Source organism: Ascaphus truei, chromosome 22, assembly GCF_040206685.1.
Source record: "Ascaphus truei isolate aAscTru1 chromosome 22, aAscTru1.hap1, whole genome shotgun sequence".
Lineage (NCBI taxonomy): Eukaryota > Metazoa > Chordata > Amphibia > Anura > Ascaphidae > Ascaphus > Ascaphus truei.
The window spans coordinates 12,508,383-12,526,678 of record NC_134504.1 but is presented as its reverse complement, the minus strand read 5'-3'; the positions used below and the strand labels follow the sequence as shown (position 1 = coordinate 12,526,678).

General features: G+C 60.6%; 1 protein-coding gene across 1 annotated transcript in view; it reads left to right on the top strand.

The window, feature by feature from the left end:
* The window catches only part of HGS (hepatocyte growth factor-regulated tyrosine kinase substrate), a 25,123-nt gene extending 8,571 nt beyond the window's left edge, over positions 1-16,552 (top strand). Inside the window, 11 exon segments of the mRNA XM_075579736.1 lie at positions 728-787; positions 789-875; positions 996-1,206; positions 2,657-2,829; positions 3,733-3,873; positions 3,948-4,125; positions 4,211-4,338; positions 4,500-4,520; positions 4,522-4,611; positions 15,350-15,445; positions 15,520-16,552. Coding sequence (XP_075435851.1) covers positions 728-787; positions 789-875; positions 996-1,206; positions 2,657-2,829; positions 3,733-3,873; positions 3,948-4,125; positions 4,211-4,338; positions 4,500-4,520; positions 4,522-4,611; positions 15,350-15,445; positions 15,520-15,624 — 1,290 coding nt within the window. The 3' untranslated portion in view covers positions 15,625-16,552.
* Positions 16,553-18,296: the final 1,744 nt, after the last annotated feature.

Below are 18,296 nucleotides of genomic sequence, written 5' to 3'. Positions count from 1 at the left end.
CCTCCTCTCTCGCGTCATCTTTCTCCCCCCCCATCTCTCGCGTCCTCTTTCTCCCCCCCCCCCCCCCCCCTCCCTCTCGCGTCCTCTTTCTCCCCCCCTCCTCTCGCGTCCTCTTTCTCCCCCCCCTCCTCTCCTCGTCCTCTTTCTCCCCCCCTCCTCTCCTGTCCTCTTTCTCCCCCCCCTCCTCTCGCGTCCTCTTCTCCCCCCCCTCCTCTCGCGTCCTCTTTCTCCCCCCCCCCTCCTCTCGCATCCTCTTTCTCCCCCCCCCTCCTCTTGCGTCCTCTTCCCCCCCCCTCCTCTTGCGTCCTCTTCCCCCCCCTCCTCTTGCGTCCTCTTTCCCCCCCCCTCCTCTCGCGTCCCTCTTTCCCCCCCCCTCCTCTCGCGTCCTCTTTCCCCCCCCCTCCTCTCGCGTCCTCTTTCCCCCCCCTCCTCTCGCGTCCTCTTTCCCCCCCCCTCCTCTCGCGTCCTCTTTCCCCCCCCTCCTCTCGCGTCCTCTTTCTCCCCCCTCCTCTCGCGTCCTCTTTCTCCCTCCTCTCGCGTCCTCTTTCTCCCCCCCCCTCCTATCGTGTCCTCTTTCTCCCCCTCCCTCCTCTCGCGTCCTCTTTCTCCCCCCCCCCCCCCTCCTCTCACGTCCTCTTTCTCCTCTGCCTCCTCTTTCTTCTCTTGCTCCCTCTCACGCCTCCTTTTGTTCTCCCCCCCCCCCCCCCCCCCCCCCCCCCCCCTGCAGCTCGCTCGTTACCTGAATCGCAATTATTGGGAGAAGAAGCAGGAGGAGGTGAGGAAGAGTCCCCACCCCGTCCGCCCCGGTGCCCATGTCGGAGCCGGCGGTCCAGGTGTGCGAGGTGCCCGTGGTGAGCACGGTGAGCGTCATGGAGGTAAGTCCTGGCTGTGCCGGGTGCTTAGTATGTACCCCGCGGTCGCCCCCCAGCAGCGCAGAGCCCCGAGGAGGGGAGCGTGGCGGTGTCGGGCTGACCTCTCTCCCCCTCCTCCGGCAGCAGTACCAGAACGGCGAGTCGGAGGAGAACCACGAGCAGTTCCTGAAGGCGTTGCAGAACGCAGTCACCACCTTCGTGAACCGCATGAAAAGCAACCACATGCGCGGCCGCAGCATCACCAACGACTCGGCCGTCCTGTCCCTCTTCCAGTCCATCAACAACATGCACCCCCAGCTCCTGGAGCTGCTGAACCAGCTGGACGAGAGGCGCTGTATGTACCGGGGAGAGGCGCGCGTGTGTGTGGGGGGGGGGGGGGGGCAGGTGTGTGTGTAGGGGGTCAGGTGTGTGTGTGTGTAGGGGGGGGTCAGGTGTGTGTGTAGGGGGTCAGGTGTGTGTGTAGGGGGTCAGGTGTGTGTGTGTGTGTAGGGTGTCAGGTGTGTGTAGGGGGTCAGGTGTGTGTAGGGGGTCAGGTGTGTGTGTGTGTGTGTAGGGGGTCAGGTGTGTGTGTGTGTGTGTAGGGGGTCAGGTTGTGTGTGTGTGTGTGTAGGGGGTCAGAGGTGTGTGTTTGTGTAGGGGGTCAGAGGTGCGTGTGTGTAGGGGGTCATGTGTGCGTGTAGGGGGTCAGGTGTGTGTGTGTGTAGGGGGGGTCAGGTGTGTGTGTGGGGGGTCAGAGGTGTGTGTGTGTGTGTGTAGGGGGTCAGAGGTGTGTGTGTGTGTAGGGGGTTAGAGGTGTGTGTGTGTGTAGGGGGTCAGGTGTGTGTGTAGGGGGTCCGGTGTGTGTGTGTGTAGGGGGGTCAGGTGTGTGTGTAGGGGGTCAGGTGTGTGTGTGTAGGGGGTCAGGTGTGTGTAGGGGGGTCAGGTGTGTGTAGGGGGTCAGGTGTGTGTGTAGGTGTGTGTGTAGGTGTGTAGGTGTGTGTGTGTGTGTGTGTGTGTGTGTGGTGTGTGTGTGTGTGTGTGTGTGTGTGTGTAGGGGGTCAGTGTGTGTGTGTGTGTGTAGGGGGTCAGGTGTGTGTGTGTGTGTAGGGGGTCAGAGGTGTGTGTTTGTGTAGGGGGTCAGAGGTGCGTGTGTGTAGGGGGTCATGTGTGCGTGTAGGGGGTCAGGTGTGTGTGTGTAGGGCGGGTCAGGTGTGTGTGTAGGGGGTCAGGTGTGTGTGTGGGGGGTCAGAGGTGTGTGTGTGTGTGTGTGTAGGGGGTCAGAGGGTGTGTGTGTGTGTAGGGGGTTAGAGGTGTGTCGTGTGTGTAGGGGGGTCAGGTGTGTGTGTAGGGGGTCAGGTGTGTGTGTGTGTGTGTGTGTGTGTGTAGGGGTCAGGTGTGTGTGTGTAGGGGGTCAGGTGTGTGTGTGTGTGTGTGTGTGTGTGTGTGTGTGTGTGTGGTGTGTGTGTGTGTGTGTGTAGGGGGTCGTGTGTGTGTGTGGGGGGGGGGGTCAGAGGTGTGTGTGTGTGTGTAGGGGGTCAGAGGTGTGTGTGTAGGGGGTCAGAGGTTTGTGTGTAGGGGGTCAGAGGTTTGTGTGTGTAGGGGGTCAGAGGTGTGTGTGGTCAGAGAGGGTATGTATGTGTGCGTGCGGAAGGAGTTAACACACTGCTCCCCCTCCACAGCCCTCACCTTGACAAAGGCCGCGTGTTACTGCCGAAACGTTGGTCTAATTTGGCACATTAAAATTCTTCTGCTTCAGCCTGTGTGCCTGTCTCTCACTGCTCATCCCCCTCCCGTCTCCCCTGCAGTGTACTATGAGGGTCTGCAGGACAAACTGGCTCAGATCCGGGATGCGCGGGGGGCCCTGAACGCGCTGCGCGAGGAGCACGGAGACAAGCTGCGCCATGCGGCAGAGGAGGCCGAGAGGCAGCGGCAGATTCAACTGGCTCAGAAACTGGAGATTATGAGGCAGAAAAAGCAGGTGAGAGGGGGCCGGGCATGTCACGGGGGACACTGTCAGCTGCAGCACCTCCTCCTGTCCTTGGTTTGGGTCGCACTGGATCACCAGTCTTCCTGCAGGTCCCGGAGCCTGACCTGTGACCGGGGTTATTGGGGTTCGTGAGCTCCTCGCTCCCTGTCTCTCTGGGTGCGGAGCGTAGACACTTATTGACCCCCCCCCTGCTGGCTGGGCGTTTCCGGCAGTGCCGCTCTGCCGCCAGCCCGTGGCGTTTCCGGCAGTGCCGCTCTGCCGCCAGCCCGTGGCGTTTCCGGCAGTGCCCGCTCTGCCGCCAGCCCGTGGCGTTTCCGGCAGTGCCGCTCTGCCGCCAGCCCGTGGCGTTTCCGGCTAGTGCCGCTCTGCCGCCAGCCCGTGGCGTTTCCGGCAGTGCCGCTCTGATGCCAGCCCGTGGCGTTACCGGCAGTGCCGCTCTGCCGCCAGCCCGTGGCGTTTCCGGCAGTGCCTCTCTGTCGCCAGCCCGTGGCGTTTCCGGCAGTGCCGCTCTGCCCGCCAGCCCGTGGCGTTTCCGGCAGTGCTGCTCTGCCGCCAGCCCGTGGCGTTTCCGGCAGTGCCGCTCTGCCGCCAGCCCGTGGCGTTTCCGGCAGTGCCGCTCTGCCGCCAGCCCGTGGCGTTACCGGCAGTGCCGCTCTGCCGCCAGCCCGTGGCGTTTCCGGCAGTGCCGCTCTGCCGCCAGCCCGTGGCGTTACCGGCAGTGCCGCTCTGCCGCCAGCCCGTGGCGTTACCGGCAGTCCGCTCTGCCACCAGCCCGTGGCGTTACCGGCAGTGCCGCTCTGACGCCAGCCCGTGGCGTTACCGGCAGTGCCGCTCTGCCGCCAGCCCGTGGCGTTACCGGCAGTGCCGCTCTGACGCCAGCCTGCACTTTTTCAGGAATACCTGGAAATGCAGCGACAGCTGGCGATCCAGCGCCTGCAGGAGCAGGAGAAGGAGAGACAGATGCGGCTGGAGCAGCAGAAACAAACCATCCAGATGAGAGCCCAGATGCCAGCCTTCTCCCTCCCGTACGCCCAGGTAGGCCCCCCGTCCTTGCCCGGGCGCGTGCACCGTGACAGCTCGCCGGATCGCTCACTGGTGTTTCTGTGCAGCTGCAGTCGCTGCCAGCATCGGGAGGAATCATGTACCAGCCCTCGGGGTCCGGCGCGTACCCGCCCACCTTCAGCCCCTCCGGTTCGGTGGAGGGCTCGCCCATGCACGGCGTGTACATGACCCAGCCGGCGCAGGGAGGTTCCGCGCCCTACCCTTCGATGCAGGTCCAGGGTGCAGGTGAGAGCCGCGTGGGAGAGCCGCGTGTGTCCACCCAAGAAGCTGGTGCTTGTTCCCGGTAACAGGGGCTCCTTCTCTCTAATAGATCCCGGCATGGTGAATGCGTACATGTACCCACCGGGCGCTGCTCCTCCTGCCCAGCAGGGACAGGCAGTGCCAACTACTAACCCGGCATACACCTCTTACCAGCCCACCCCAACACATGCCTACCAGGTGAGTTTGGGGCGGGCGGCCGTGTGGGGGTTGATGGATGAGTGTAGGTGGGATGAGGGGCGTTGGTTGCTTTCCGTGGTGGCACCGTGATCTGAGAGCTCTTGGGGTTCCCGGTGTTTTGGGGTGCCAAGCTGAGCTAGTTACTGTTTCTCTGTCCGCAGAACGTGGCCCCCCAGAACCTCCCCCCCGATGTCCCAGAATCCTCCGACTGGTGGGATGGGTTACATGGGTGCTCAGCCTGTCCCAATGGGTTATCAGCCGTACAATATGCAGGTAAAAGCTCAGTGCCAGTGTGCAGCACATCGCTCTGCCCGTTATAGTGCTGCAGGTTGTGAGCTGCGGGGGTTATATTATCATGTGCTGCTGGTCTCTAGCAGGTCAGAAGTTAAATGACCATGTGACTGGTGTGATGTGTGTGTGGGAGCAGTCCCTGTCCCTGCTGTTTGTGGGGTTTGGGTGGGATGTGTGTGGGAGCAGTCCCTGTCCCTGCTGTCTGTGGGGTTTGGGTGGGATGTGTGTGGGAGCAGTCCCTGTCCCTGCTGTCTGTGGGGTTTGGGTGGGATGTGTGTGGAGAGCCCAGTCCCTGCTGTCTGTGGGGTTTGGGTGGGATGTGTGTGTGGAGCAGGTCCTGTCCCTGCTGTCTGTGGGGTTGGGTGGGATGTGTGTGTGGGAGCAGTCCCTGTCCCTGCTGTCTGTGGGGTTTGGGTGGGATGTGTGTGGTGGAGCAGTCCCTGTCCCTGCTGTCTGTGGGGTTTGGGTGGGATGTGTGTGTGGGAGCAGTCCCTGTCCCTGCTGTCTGTGGGGTTTGGGTGGGATGTGTGTGGGGAGCAGTCCCTGTCCCTGCTGTCTGTGGGGTTTGGGTGGGGTGTGGGGGGAGCAGTCCCTGTCCCTGCAGTCTGTGGGGTTTGGGTGGGATGTGTGTGTGGGAGCAGTCCCTGTCCCTGCTGTCTGTGGGGTTTGGGTGGGATGTGTGTGGGAGCATTCCCTGTCCCTGCTGTCTGTGGGGTTTGGGTGGATGTGTGTGGGAGCAGTCCCTGTCCCTGCTGTCTGTGGGGTTTGGGTGGGATGTGTGTGGGAGCAGTCCCTGTCCCTGCTGTCTGTGGGGTTTGGGTGGGATGTGTGTGTGGGAGCAGTCCCTGTCCCTGCTGTCTGTGGGGTTTGGGTGGGGTGTGTGGGGAGCAGTCCCTGTCCCTGCTGTCTGTGGGGTTTGGGTGGGATGTGTGTGGGAGCAGTCCCTGTCCCTGCTGTCTGTGGGGTTTGGGTGGGATGTGTGTGGGAGCAGTCCCTGTCCCTGCAGCCTGTGGGGTTTGGGTGGGATGTATGTGTGGGAGCAGTCCCTGTCCCTGCTGTCTGTGGGGGTTTGGGTGGGATGTGTGTGGGAGCAGTCCCAGTCCCTGCTGTCTGTGGGGTTTGGGTGGGATGTGTGTATGGGAGCAGTCCCTGTCCCTGCTGTCTGTGGGGTTTGGGTGGGGTGTGTGTGTGGGAGCAGTCCCTGTCCCTGCTGTCTGTGGGGTTTGGGTGGGATGTGTGTGTGGGAGCAGTCCCTGTCCCTGCTGTCTGTGGGGTTTGGGTGGGATGTGTGTGGGAGCAGTCCCTGTCCCTGCTGTCTGTGGGGTTTGGGTGGGATGTGTGTGGGGGAGCAGTCCCTGTCCCTGCAGTCTGTGGGGTTTGGGTGGGATGTGTGTGGGAGCAGTCCCTGTCCCTGCTGTCTGTGGGGTTTGGGTGGGATGTGTGTGGGAGCAGTCCCCTGTCCCTGCTGTCTGTGGGGTTTGGGTGGGATGTGTGTGGGAGCAGTCCCTGTCCCTGCTGTCTGTGGGGTTTGGGTGGGATGTGTATGGGAGCAGTCCCTGTCCCTGCTGTCTGTGGGGTTTGGGTGGGATGTGTGTGTGGGAGCAGTCCCTGTCCCTGCTGTCTGTGGGGTTTGGGTGGGATGTGTATGGGAGCAGTCCCTGTCCCTGCTGTCTGTGGGGTTTGGGTGGGATGTGTGTGGGAGCAGTCCCTGTCCCTGCTGTCTGTGGGGTTTGGGTGGGATGTGTGTGGGAGCAGTCCCTGTCCCTGCTGTCTGTGGGGTTTGGGTGGGATGTGTGTGGGAGCAGTCCCTGTCCCTGCTGTCTGTGGGGTTTGGGTGGGATGTGTGTGGGGGAGCAGTCCCTGTCCCTGTCTGTGGGGTTTGGGTGGGATGTGTGTGTGGGAGCAGTCCCTGTCCCTGTCTGTGGGGTTTGGGTGGGATGTGTGTGGGAGCAGTCCCTGTCCCTGCTGTCTGTGGGGTTTGGGTGGGATGTGTGTGGGGGAGCAGTCCCTGTCCCTGCAGTCTGTGGGGTTTGGGTGGGATGTGTGGGGGAGCAGTCCCTGTCCCTGCTGTCTGTGGGGTTTGGGTGGGATGTGTGTGTGGGAGCAGTCCCTGTCCCTGCTGTCTGTGGGGTTTGGGTGGGATGTGTGTGGGAGCAGTCCCTGTCCCTGCTGTCTGTGGGGTTTGGGTGGGATGTGTGTGGGAGCAGTCCCTGTCCCTCCTGTCTGTGGGGTTTGGGTGAGATGTGTGTGTGGGAGCAGTCCCTGTCCCTGCTGTCTGTGGGGTTTGGGTGGGATGTGTGTGTGGGAGCAGTCCCTGTCCCTGCTGTCTGTGGGGTTTGGGTGGGATGTGTGTGGGAGCAGTCCCTGTCCCTGCTGTCTGTGGGGTTTGGGTGGGATGTGTGTATGGGAGCAGTCCCTGTCCCTGCTGTCTGTGGGGTTTGGGTGGGATGTGTGTGTGGGAGCAGTCCCTGTCCCTGCTGTCTGTGGGGTTTGGGTGGGATGTGTATGGGAGCAGTCCCTGTCCCTGCTGTCTGTGGGGTTTGGGTGGGATGTGTGTGGGAGCAGTCCCTGTCCCTGCTGTCTGTGGGGTTTGGGTGGGATGTGTGTGTGGGAGCAGTCCCTGTCCCTGCAGTCTGTGGGGTTTGGGTGGGATGTGTGTGGGGGAGCAGTCCCTGTCCCTGCTGTCTGTGGGGTTTGGGTGGGATGTGTGGGGGAGCAGTCCCTGTCCCTGCTGTCTGTGGGGTTTGGGTGGGATGTGTGTGGGAGCAGTCCCTGTCCCTGCTGTCTGTGGGGTTTGGGTGGGATGTGTGTATGGGAGCAGTCCCTGTCCCTGCAGTCTGTGGGGTTTGGGTGGGATGTGTGTGTGGGAGCAGTCCCTGTCCCTGCTGTCTGTGGGGTTTGGGTGGGATGTGTATGGGAGCAGTCCCTGTCCCTGCTGTCTGTGGGGTTTGGGTGGGATGTGTGTGGGAGCAGTCCCTGTCCCTGCTGTCTGTGGGGTTTGGGTGGGATGTGTGTGTGGGAGCAGTCCCTGTCCCTGCTGTCTGTGGGGTTTGGGTGGGATGTGTGTGGGAGCAGTCCCTGTCCCTGCTGTCTGTGGGGTTTGGGTGGGATGTGTATGGGAGCAGTCCCTGTCCCTGCTGTCTGTGGGGTTTGGGTGGGATGTGTGTGGGAGCAGTCCCTGTCCCTGCTGTCTGTGGGGTTTGGGTGGGATGTGTGTGGGAGCAGTCCCTGTCCCTGCTGTCTGTGGGGTTTGAGTGGGATGTGTGTGGGGGAGCAGTCCCTGTCCCTGCTGTCTGTGGGGTTTGGGTGGGGTGTGTGTGGGAGCAGTCCCTGTCCCTGCTGTCTGTGGGGTTTGGGTGGGGTGTGTGTGTGGGAGCAGTCCCTGTCCCTGCAGTCTGTGGGGTTTGGGTGGGATGTGTGTGGGAGCAGTCCCTGTCCCTGCTGTCTGTGGGGTTTGGGTGGGATGTGTGTGTGGGAGCAGTCCCTGTCCCTGTCTGTGGGGTTTGGGTGGGATGTGTGTGTGGGAGCAGTCCCTGTCCCTGCTGTCTGTGGGGTTTGGGTGGGATGTGTATGGGAGCAGTCCCTGTCCCTGTCTGTGGGGTTTGGGTGGGATGTGTGTGGGAGCAGTCCCTGTCCCTGCTGTCTGTGGGGTTTGGGTGGGATGTGTGTGTGGGAGCAGTCCCTGTCCCTACTGTCTGTGGGGTTTGGGTGGGATGTGTGGGGGAGCAGTCCCTGTCCCTGCTGTCTGTGGGGTTTGGGTGGGATGTGTGTGGGAGCAGTCCCTGTCCCTGCTGTCTGTGGGGTTTGAGTGGGATGTGTGTGGGGGAGCAGTCCCTGTCCCTGCTGTCTGTGGGGTTTGGGTGGGATGTGTGTGTGGGAGCAGTCCCTGTCCCTGCTGTCTGTGGGGTTTGGGTGGGATGTGTGTGTGGGAGCAGTCCCTGTCCCTGCTGTCTGTGGGGTTTGGGTGGGATGTGTGTGTGGGAGCAGTCCCTGTCCCTGCAGTCTGTGGGGTTTGGGTGGGATGTGTGTGTGGGAGCAGTCCCTGTCCCTGTCTGTGGGGTTTGGGTGGGATGTGTGTGTGGGAGCAGTCCCTGTCCCTGTCTGTGGGGTTTGGGTGGGATGTGTGTGGGAGCAGTCCCTGTCCCTGCTGTCTGTGGGGTTTGGGTGGGATGTGTGTGGGAGCAGTCCCTGTCCCTGCTGTCTGTGGGGTTTGGGTGGGATGTGTGTGTGGGAGCAGTCCCTGTCCCTGTCTGTGGGGTTTGGGTGGGATGTGTGTGTGGGAGCAGTCCCTGTCCCTGCAGTCTGTGGGGTTTGGGTGGGATGTGTGTGTGGGAGCAGTCCCTGTCCCTGTCTGTGGGGTTTGGGTGGGATGTGTGTGGGAGCAGTCCCTGTCCCTGCTGTCTGTGGGGTTTGGATGGGATGTGTGTGGGGGAGCAGTCCCTGTCCCTGCAGTCTGTGGGGTTTGGGTGGGATGTGTGGGGGAGCAGTCCCTGTTGTCTGTGGGGTTTGGGTGGGATGTGTGTGGGAGCAGTCCCTGTCCCTGCTGTCTGTGGGGTTTGGGTGGGATGTGTGGGGGAGCAGTCCCTGTCCCTGCTGTCTGTGGGGTTTGGGTGGGATGTGTGGGGGAGCAGTCCCTGTCCCTGTCTGTGGGGTTTGGGTGGGATGTGTGTGTGGGAGCAGTCCCTGTCCCTGTCTGTGGGGTTTGGGTGGGATGTGTGTGGGAGCAGTCCCTGTCCCTGCTGTCTGTGGGGTTTGGGTGGGATGTGTGTGTGGGAGCAGTCCCTGTCCCTGTCTGTGGGGTTTGGGTGGGATGTGTGTGTGTGGGAGCAGTCCCAGTCCCTGCTGTCTGTGGGGTTTGGGTGGGATGTGTGTGGGAGCAGTCCCTGTCCCTGCTGTCTGTGGGGTTTGGGTGGGATGTGTGTGTGGGAGCAGTCCCTGTCCCTGCAGCCTGTGGGGTTTGGGTGGGATGGGCGTGTGGGAGCAGTCCCTGTCCCTGCTGTCTGTGGGGTTTGGGTGGGATGTGTGTGGGAGCAGTCCCTGTCCCTGCAGTCTGTGGGGTTTGGGTGGGATGTGTGTGTGGGAGCAGTCCCTGTCCCTGCAGTCTGTGGGGTTTGGGTGGGATGTGTGAGTGGGAGCAGTCCCTGTCCCTGCAGTCTGTGGGGTTTGGGTGGGATGTGTGTGTGGGAGCAGTCCCTGCCCCTGTCGCCTGTGGGGTTTGGGTGGGGTGTGTGGGAGCAGTCCCTGTCCCTGCTGTCTGTGGGGTTTGGGTGGGATGTGTGTATGGGAGCAGTCCCTGTCCCTGCTGTCTGTGGGGTTTGGGTGGGATGTGCGGGGGAGCAGTCCCTGTCCCTGCTGTCTGTGGGGTTTGGGTGGGATGTGTGTGGGAGCAGTCCCTGTCCCTGCTGTCTGTGGGGTTTGGGTGGGATGTGTGTGGGAGCAGTCCCTGTCCCTGTCTGTGGGGTTTGGGTGGGATGTGTATGGGAGCAGTCCCTGTCCCTGTCTGTGGGGTTTGGGTGGGATGTGTGGGGGAGCAGTCCCTGTCCCTGCTGTCTGTGGGGTTTGGGTGGGGTGTGTGTGTGGGAGCAGTCCCTGTCCCTGCAGTCTGTGGGGTTTGGGTGGGATGTATGTGGGAACAGTCCCTGTCCCTGCAGTCTGTGGGGTTTGGGTGGGATGTGTGTGTGGGAGCAGTCCCTGTCCCTGCTGTCTGTGGGGTTTGGGTGGGATGTGTGTGTGGGAGCAGTCCCTGTCCCTGCTGTCTGTGGGGTTTGGGTGGGATGTGTGTGTGGGAGCAGTCCCTGTCCCTGCTGTCTGTGGGGTTTGGGTGGGATGTGTGTGTGGGAGCAGTCCCTGTCCCTGCTGTCTGTGGGGTTTGGGTGGGATGTGTGTGGGAGCAGTCCCTGTCACTGCAGTCTGTGGGGTTTGGGTGGGATGTGTGTGTGGGAGCAGTCCCTGTCCCTGCTGTCTGTGGGGTTTGGGTGGGATGTGTGTGGGAGCAGTCCCTGTCCCTGCTGTCTGTGGGGTTTGGGTGGGATGTATGTGGGAACAGTCCCTGTCCCTGCAGTCTGTGGGGTTTGGGTGGATGTGTGTGTGGGAGCAGTCCCTGTCCCTGCTGTCTGTGGGGTTTGGGTGGGATGTGTGTGTGGGAGCAGTACCTGTCCCTGCAGTCTGTGGGGTTTGGGTGGGATGTGTGTGTGGGAGCAGTCCCTGTCCCTGCTGTCTGTGGGGTTTGGGTGGGATGTGTGTGGGAGCAGTCCCTGTCCCTGCTGTCTGTGGGGTTTGGGTGGGATGTGTGTGTGGGAGCAGTCCCAGTCCCTGCTGTCTGTGGGGTTTGGGTGGGATGTGTGTGGGAGCAGTCCCGGTCCCTGCTGTCTGTGGGGTTTGGGTGGGATGTGTGTGTGGGAGCAGTCCCTGTCCCTGCTGTCTGTGGGGTTTGGGTGGGATGTGTGTGGGAGCAGTCCCTGTCCCTGCTGTCTGTGGGGTTTGGGTGGGATGTGTGTGTGGGAGCAGTCCCTGTCCCTGCTGTCTGTGGGGTTTGGGTGGGATGTGTGTGGGAGCAGTCCCTCTCCCTGCTGTCTGTGGGGTTTGGGTGGGATGTGTGTGTGGGAGCAGTCCCTGTCCCTGCTGTCTGTGGGGTTTGGGTGGGATGTGTGTGGGAGCAGTCCCTGTCCCTGCAGTCTGTGGGGTTTGGGTGGGATGTGTGTGTGGGAGCAGTCCCTGTCCCTGCTGTCTGTGGGGTTTGGGTGGGATGTGTGTATGGGAGCAGTCCCTGTCCCTGCAGTCTGTGGGGTTTGGGTGGGATGTGTGTGTGGGAGCAGTCCCTGTCCCTGCTGTCTGTGGGGTTTGGGTGGGATGTGTGTGTGGGAGCAGTCCCTGTCCCTGCTGTCTGTGGGGTTTGGGTGGGATGTGTGTGTGGGAGCAGTCCCTGTCCCTGCTGTCTGTGGGGTTTGGGTGGGATGTGTGTGTGGGAGCAGTCCCAGTCCCTGCTGTCTGTGGGGTTTGGGTGGGATGTGTGTGGGAGCAGTCCCTGTCCCTGCAGTCTGTGGGGTTTGGGTGGGATGTGTGTGGGAGCAGTCCCTGTCCCTGCAGTCTGTGGGGTTTGGGTGGGATGTGTGTGTGGGAGCAGTCCCTGTCCCTGCAGTCTGTGGGGTTTGGGTGGGATGTGTGTGTGGGAGCAGTCCCTGTCCCTGCTGTCTGTGGGGTTTGGGTGGGATGTGTGTGTGGGAGCAGTCCCTGTCCCTGCTGTCTGTGGGGTTTGGGTGGGATGTGTGTGTGGGAGCAGTCCCTGTCCCTGCTGTCTGTGGGGTTTGGGTGGGATGTGTGTGTGGGAGCAGTCCCTGTCCCTGCAGTCTGTGGGGTTTGGGTGGGATGTGTATGGGAGCAGTCCCTGTCCCTGCAGTCTGTGGGGTTTGGGTGGGATGTGTGTGGGAGCAGTCCCTGTCCCTGCTGTCTGTGGGGTTTGGGTGGGATGTGTGTGGGAGCAGTCCCTGTCCCTGCAGTCTGTGGGGTTTGGGTGGGATGTGTGTGTGGGAGCAGTCCCTGTCCCTGCAGTCTGTGGGGTTTGGGTGGGATGTGTGTGGGAGCAGTCCCTGTCCTTGCTGTCTGTGGGGTTTGGGTGGGATGTGTGTGTGGGAGCAGTCCCTGTCCCTGCTGTCTGTGGGGTTTGGGTGGGATATGAGTGTGGGGCGCAGTCCCTGTCCCTGCTGTCTGTGGGGTTTGGGTGGGATGTGTGTGGGGGAGCAGTCCCTGTCCCTGCTGTCTGTGGGGTTTGGGTGGGATGTGTGTGTGGGAGCAGTCCCTGTCCCTGCAGTCTGTGGGGTTTGGGTGGGATGTGTGTGGGGGAGCAGTCCCTGTCCCTGCAGTCTGTGGGGTTTGGGTGGGATGTGTGTGGGAGCAGTCCCTGTCCCTGCTGTCTGTGGGGTTTGGGTGGGATGTGTGTGGGAGCAGTCCCTGTCCCTGCAGTCTGTGGGGTTTGGGTGGGATGTGTGTGTGGGAGCAGTCCCTGTCCCTGCTGTCTGTGGGGTTTGGGTGGGATGTGTGTGTGGGAGCAGTCCCTGTCCCTGCTGTCTGTGGGGTTTGGGTGGGATGTGTGTGTGGGAGCAGTCCTTGTCCCTGCAGTCTGTGGGGTTTGGGTGGGATGTGTGTGTGGGAGCAGTCCCTGTCCCTGCAGTCTGTGGGGTTTGGGTGGGATGTGTGTGGGAGCAGTCCCTGTCCCTGCTGTCTGTGGGGTTTGGGTGGGATGTGTGTGTGGGAGCAGTCCCTGTCCCTGCAGTCTGTGGGGTTTGGGTGGGATGTGTGTGGGAGCAGTCCCTGTCCCTGCTGTCTTTGGGGTTTGGGTGGGATGTGTGTGGGAGCAGTCCCTGTCCCTGCTGTCTGTGGGGTTTGGGTGGGATGTGTGTGGGAGCAGTCCCTGTCCCTGCAGTCTGTGGGGTTTGGGTGGGATGTGTGTGTGGGAGCAGTCCCTGTCCCTGCAGTCTGTGGGGTTTGGGTGGGATGTGTGTGGGAGCAGTCCCTGTCCTTGCTGTCTGTGGGGTTTGGGTGGGATGTGTGTGTGGGAGCAGTCCCTGTCCCTGCTGTCTGTGGGGTTTGGGTGGGATATGAGTGTGGGCGCAGTCCCTGTCCCTGCTGTCTGTGGGGTTTGGGTGGGATGTGTGTGTGGGAGCAGTCCCTGTCCCTGCAGTCTGTGGGGTTTGGGTGGGATGTGTGTGGGGGAGCAGTCCCTGTCCCTGCAGTCTGTGGGGTTTGGGTGGGATGTGTGTGGGAGCAGTCCCTGTCCCTGCTGTCTGTGGGGTTTGGGTGGGATGTGTGTGGGAGCAGTCCCTGTCCCTGCAGTCTGTGGGGTTTGGGTGGGATGTGTGTGTGGGAGCAGTCCCTGTCCCTGCAGTCTGTGGGGTTTGGGTGGGATGTGTGTGGGAGCAGTCCCTGTCCCTGCTGTCTGTGGGGTTTGGGTGGGATGTGTGTGTGGGAGCAGTCCCTGTCCCTGCTGTCTGTGGGGTTTGGGTGGGATGTGTATGGGAGCAGTCCCTGTCCCTGCTGTCTGTGGGGTTTGGGTGGGATGTGTGTGGGGGAGCAGTCCCTGTCCCTGCAGTCTGTGGGGTTTGGGTGGGATGTGTGTGGGAGCAGTCCCTGTCCCTGCTGTCTGTGGGGTTTGGGTGGTGATGTGTGTGTGGGAGCAGTCCCTGTCCTTGCTGTCTGTGGGGTTTGGGTGGGATGTGTATGGGAGCAGTCCCTGTCCCTGCTGTCTGTGGGGTTTGGGTGGGATGTGTGTGTGGGAGCAGTCCCTGTCCCTGTCGCCTGTGGGGTTTGGGTGGGGTGTGTGTGTGGGAGCAGTCCCTGTCCCTGCTGTCTGTGGGGTTTGGGTGGGGTGTGTGTGTGGGAGCAGTCCCTGTCCCTGCTGTCTGTGGGGTTTGGGTGGGATGTGTGTGGGAGCAGTCCCTGTCCCTGCAGTCTGTGGGGTTTGGGTGGGATGTGTGTGGGAGCAGTCCCTGTCCCTGCTGTCTGTGGGGTTTGGGTGGGATGTGTGTGTGGGAGCAGTCCCTGTCCCTGCTGTCTGTGGGGTTTGGGTGGGATGTGTATGGGAGCTGTTCCCCACAGTCAGACCCCTCTCCTCCTCATCCTCTTCACTGCTCTCTATCCTCCACACTGCTCCATCTCCCCCTCCTCCTTCCTGCTTCCTTTCCCTATCCTCCTTCCTGCTTCCTTTCCCCCTCCTCCTTCCTGCTTCCTTTCCCCCTCCTTCCTGCTTCCTTTCCCCCTCCTTCCTGCTTCCTTTCCCCCTCCATACTGCTCTCTCTCCTCATTGCTCTCTATTCCCCACACTGCTCCCTCTCCCCCCTACTCATTGCTCCCTCTCCCCCTTATCACTGCTCCCCTCTCCCCCTCCTCACTGCTCCCTCTCCCCCTCCTCACTGCTCCCTCTCCCCCTCCTCACTGCTCCCTCTCCCCCTCCTCACTGCTCCCTCTCCCCCTCCTCACTGCTCCCTCTCCCCCTCCTCACTGCTCCCTCTCCCCCTCCTCACTGCTCCCTCTCCCCCTCCTCACTGCTCCCTCTCCCCCTCCTCACTGCTCCCTCTCCCCCTCCTCACTGCTCCCTCTCCCCCTCCTCACTGCTCCCTCTCCCCCTCCTCACTGCTCCCTCTCCCCCTCCTCACTGCTCCCTCTCCTCCTCCTCACTGCTCCCTCTCCTCCTCCTCACTGCTCCCTCTCCTCCTCCTCACTGCTCCCTCTCCTCCTCCTCACTGCTCCCTCTCCTCCTCCTCACTGCTCCCTCTCCTCCTCCTCACTGCTCCCTCTCCTCCTCCTCACTGCTCCCTCTCCTCCTCCTCACTGCTCCCTCTCCTCCTCCTCACTGCTCCCTCTCCTCCTCCTCACTGCTCCCTCTCCTCCTCCTCACTGCCCCCTCTCCTCCTCCTCACTGCCCCCTCTCCTCCTCCTCACTGCTCCCTCTCCTCCTCCTCACTGCTCCCTCTCCTCCTCCTCACTGCTCCCTCTCCCCCTCCTCACTGCTCCCTCTCCTCCTCCTCACTGCTCCCTCTCCTCCTCCTCACTGCTCCCTCTCCTCCTCCTCACTGCTCCCTCTCCTCCTCCTCACTGCTCCCTCTCCTCCTCCTCACTGCTCCCTCTCCTCCTCCTCACTGCTCCCTCTCCCCCTCCTCACTGCTCCCTCTCCCCCTCCTCACTGCTCCCTCTCCTCCTCCTCACTGCTCCCATTTTCCCTCCTCAGAACCTCATGTCCACTCTCCCCGGGCAGGATCCAGCTCTGAGCAACCTGCCTTCTCAGCAGCCCTTCCTGGGCGGTCAGCAGCCCATGTATCAGCCGGTAAGTGCCAGTGTCTGTGGGTGACCCGTGGGTTTGGTGTCGGCGCAGTGGGTAACCTCCTAGTTCTGTTACAGATGCCGGTGGGAGCTGGCCAGCAGCAGCCCCAGCAGCAGCAGCAGGCACCTCATGGGCAGCAGGGTGGTGGCAGAAGTGAAGCCCAGCTCATCTCCTTTGACTGATGCCAGCACCTGGAGTCCTGATGCCAGGACATGTAACCCTCCAAGCTCCTCCACTTCTGGCATTACATGCCCCCCCCCCCCCCCCCCTCGTGTGAAGCATGTAATCTCTAGCAGACCTGCTGTAGTAAAACACTAGATTCATGCAACGGCTCTTTTCTGTACCACCTCCCACAACCCACAAATCCAGCTCGGTCATCAACCCCCCCTCCCCCCCCCCCCCTCAAGGACCAGATCTGTGCCGCTGTCCCGTCCCCCCCCCGCCCCCCACATAATGACCAGTTCTGTAACACAGCCCCCCAGGACCAGCTCTAACCCCCTTCTCGCTGAGAAATGAGGAGCCAGATCCAGGCACCGTACTTTGTGCTGACATGTTGTTTAACTCTCTATTAGTAAACAGATCTGTGTCTTTACACCTGGGCTGGCTTTAGAATAGCTTATAATTAGACCGTTCTCTAGTTCTGGTCATTCATACAGCCACCTCTTGGGTGGAATCACAAGAGCGTATGCCTGCTGCTCCAATCTGCGCAGCAAGTAACACCATTATAGCCACTGCTTATGTCATTTGAATTGAAATGGTTTTATTATCACAAACAGACCATGGTGGTTGCAGTTTTGTTTTCTTTAACCTGTCCTGTTGAACATCTATTACCGGAGGGGAAGAGAAGAGGCCGCAGTACATACTAACAACCCATCCAATGTGTATACGTGGAGTCATTATTACCGCGCAGTGTACGTCACACACGCTGCCGTCTGGTGTGTGGATTTCATTTAGTGTGCTCTGTTTAGTACTGTGATGACTGGGGGTGTGATGGCACTGTCCACCTTTGCCACTTGTGTGTCTGGGGTGTCCTGGGTTTTTCTCGCCTGTATTCGGCATCATGCTGTGTTGGAACGCACCATAATAAACTATTATCAGATTGCCTCGTTATTGAGCTGTGTGAAAGTAACCTGTCTGCTAACCACTTGTCAGGGATGGGGGAAGGATTCATTGGTGGGATCCCTGCCACATATATGTAACGCACTTTCCCCCACCACCTGCGAGATATAGCGGCTAAGGTGTGTGTGTGTTACCTGCGGCTCACAGGAGGCCTGAGCCTCCGCTACTGGGAGCCTGGGGTGTACCTGATCCGGTTGACGGCAGTGCCTCCACCTGCGCGGGATCATAACAATGTGGGATAACCCCGTGCAGGACAATATGATAAACACAAACCAGTAGAAACTAGCAGGTTTTACTGAACAGGATATAATAGTACTACCCCACTATATATATATATATCTATATATATACACACACACCCACCCACCACCACACCACCACCCCAGTACAACGGGTGCTTGGCACCAATAACCTGATGTCCTTTTACCAAATGTCAAGGCCCACCCAAAAGTGTGTATGGTAGTGCTAACCGTTGGTGCACTTTAGCCTATGCTTCACACTATGGCGTCTTCACTGGCACTATAAATTAAATATATATACAGCTAATGGGGAATGTCCCTAGCTAGGGGTTTCCCTGAAGCAACCACAATCGAATTAGGTGATTGGGAACTATCTTGGACCTAAGGGGGTTAATATGACTTTGTCAGTGGCACCCTGACACCCAGATCTTATCTTCCCTGTCTCAGTCCTGGCTCCAACTGAACTAACTGTCAGCTTGCACTTCAAGTGCTCCCAACGTTCCAATCTCCCCTCAGGAGATTCTAGCAGCCCTATTGGCTGTACTGTGTCACATGACCAGCTCCTGGGGCATTCTGGGGAGTGTAGTTCCCCTGCAGAGCAACATAGTGAGGAGGAAGGGAGGGTGCCAAATGGAGACATGGCTACATCCTCCCCCTAGTGAAAACCCCAACACCCCCTGCTTGGGAACAATGTAACCATCAACATATAATTACACAATAAAAATGCAGTGGGTGTGTACAATCTTATCACATTGTATGACTTTACATAAGATTATACAGCTCGGTGAACATCACTGAGCGTATTTTATCCTGAGACCAGTGGGGTGCCCCAACATAATCATAGGTCATCTTATTGGGAGGATGCCTAACCCTTTGGCTCCATCTGAGCGGTTCTCCAGCTACTCCCTCTGGGGGTAATACACAGAGTCCTGAGGCTTAGCCTCTCCCATTGAGGCTATAACTGTCTCTGAATAGTCTCTGTGGAACGAAGCATGGGCTTCTAGGATCCAGAGGTTGGCTTATTGGAGCTGCCCTAGGCGGCATTGTTCGTTGGGGCCTTTTACCCGTAGCTCCTCCGTAACTTTGGGGTTACGTCCCCTTTGAAAGGGTCCCTCCATAGGATCCTCTACTGTTTGGGAGGCGGTTCCATCACCGTCCGTGTGATCCTTGGTGGTCTCACTGATGGTTCATTATCAGCTTCTAACTGTTCTGGCTTGCCGTCCAGGGGTGCTGCCGGTATTTCTGGCTTGTCTCCCATCTGTGGGATGGGGAGGTGGTTGCGGTGCCAGACCTTTACCCGGCCCTCCGCGTCTCTTATGCGATAGACCAGGAGGCTCAGCATCTGTGACTCTACGTCAAATACACCGTCACGCCAACGGTCAGCTAGTTTGTGCTTCCCGGGGAATTCTGAGGTTGCGGAGAAGCACAGCGTCTCCAGGGCGGATTTCCCGATGTCTGACCTTGTGGTCCTATCGCCTCTTGTTATTGGCGTTTAA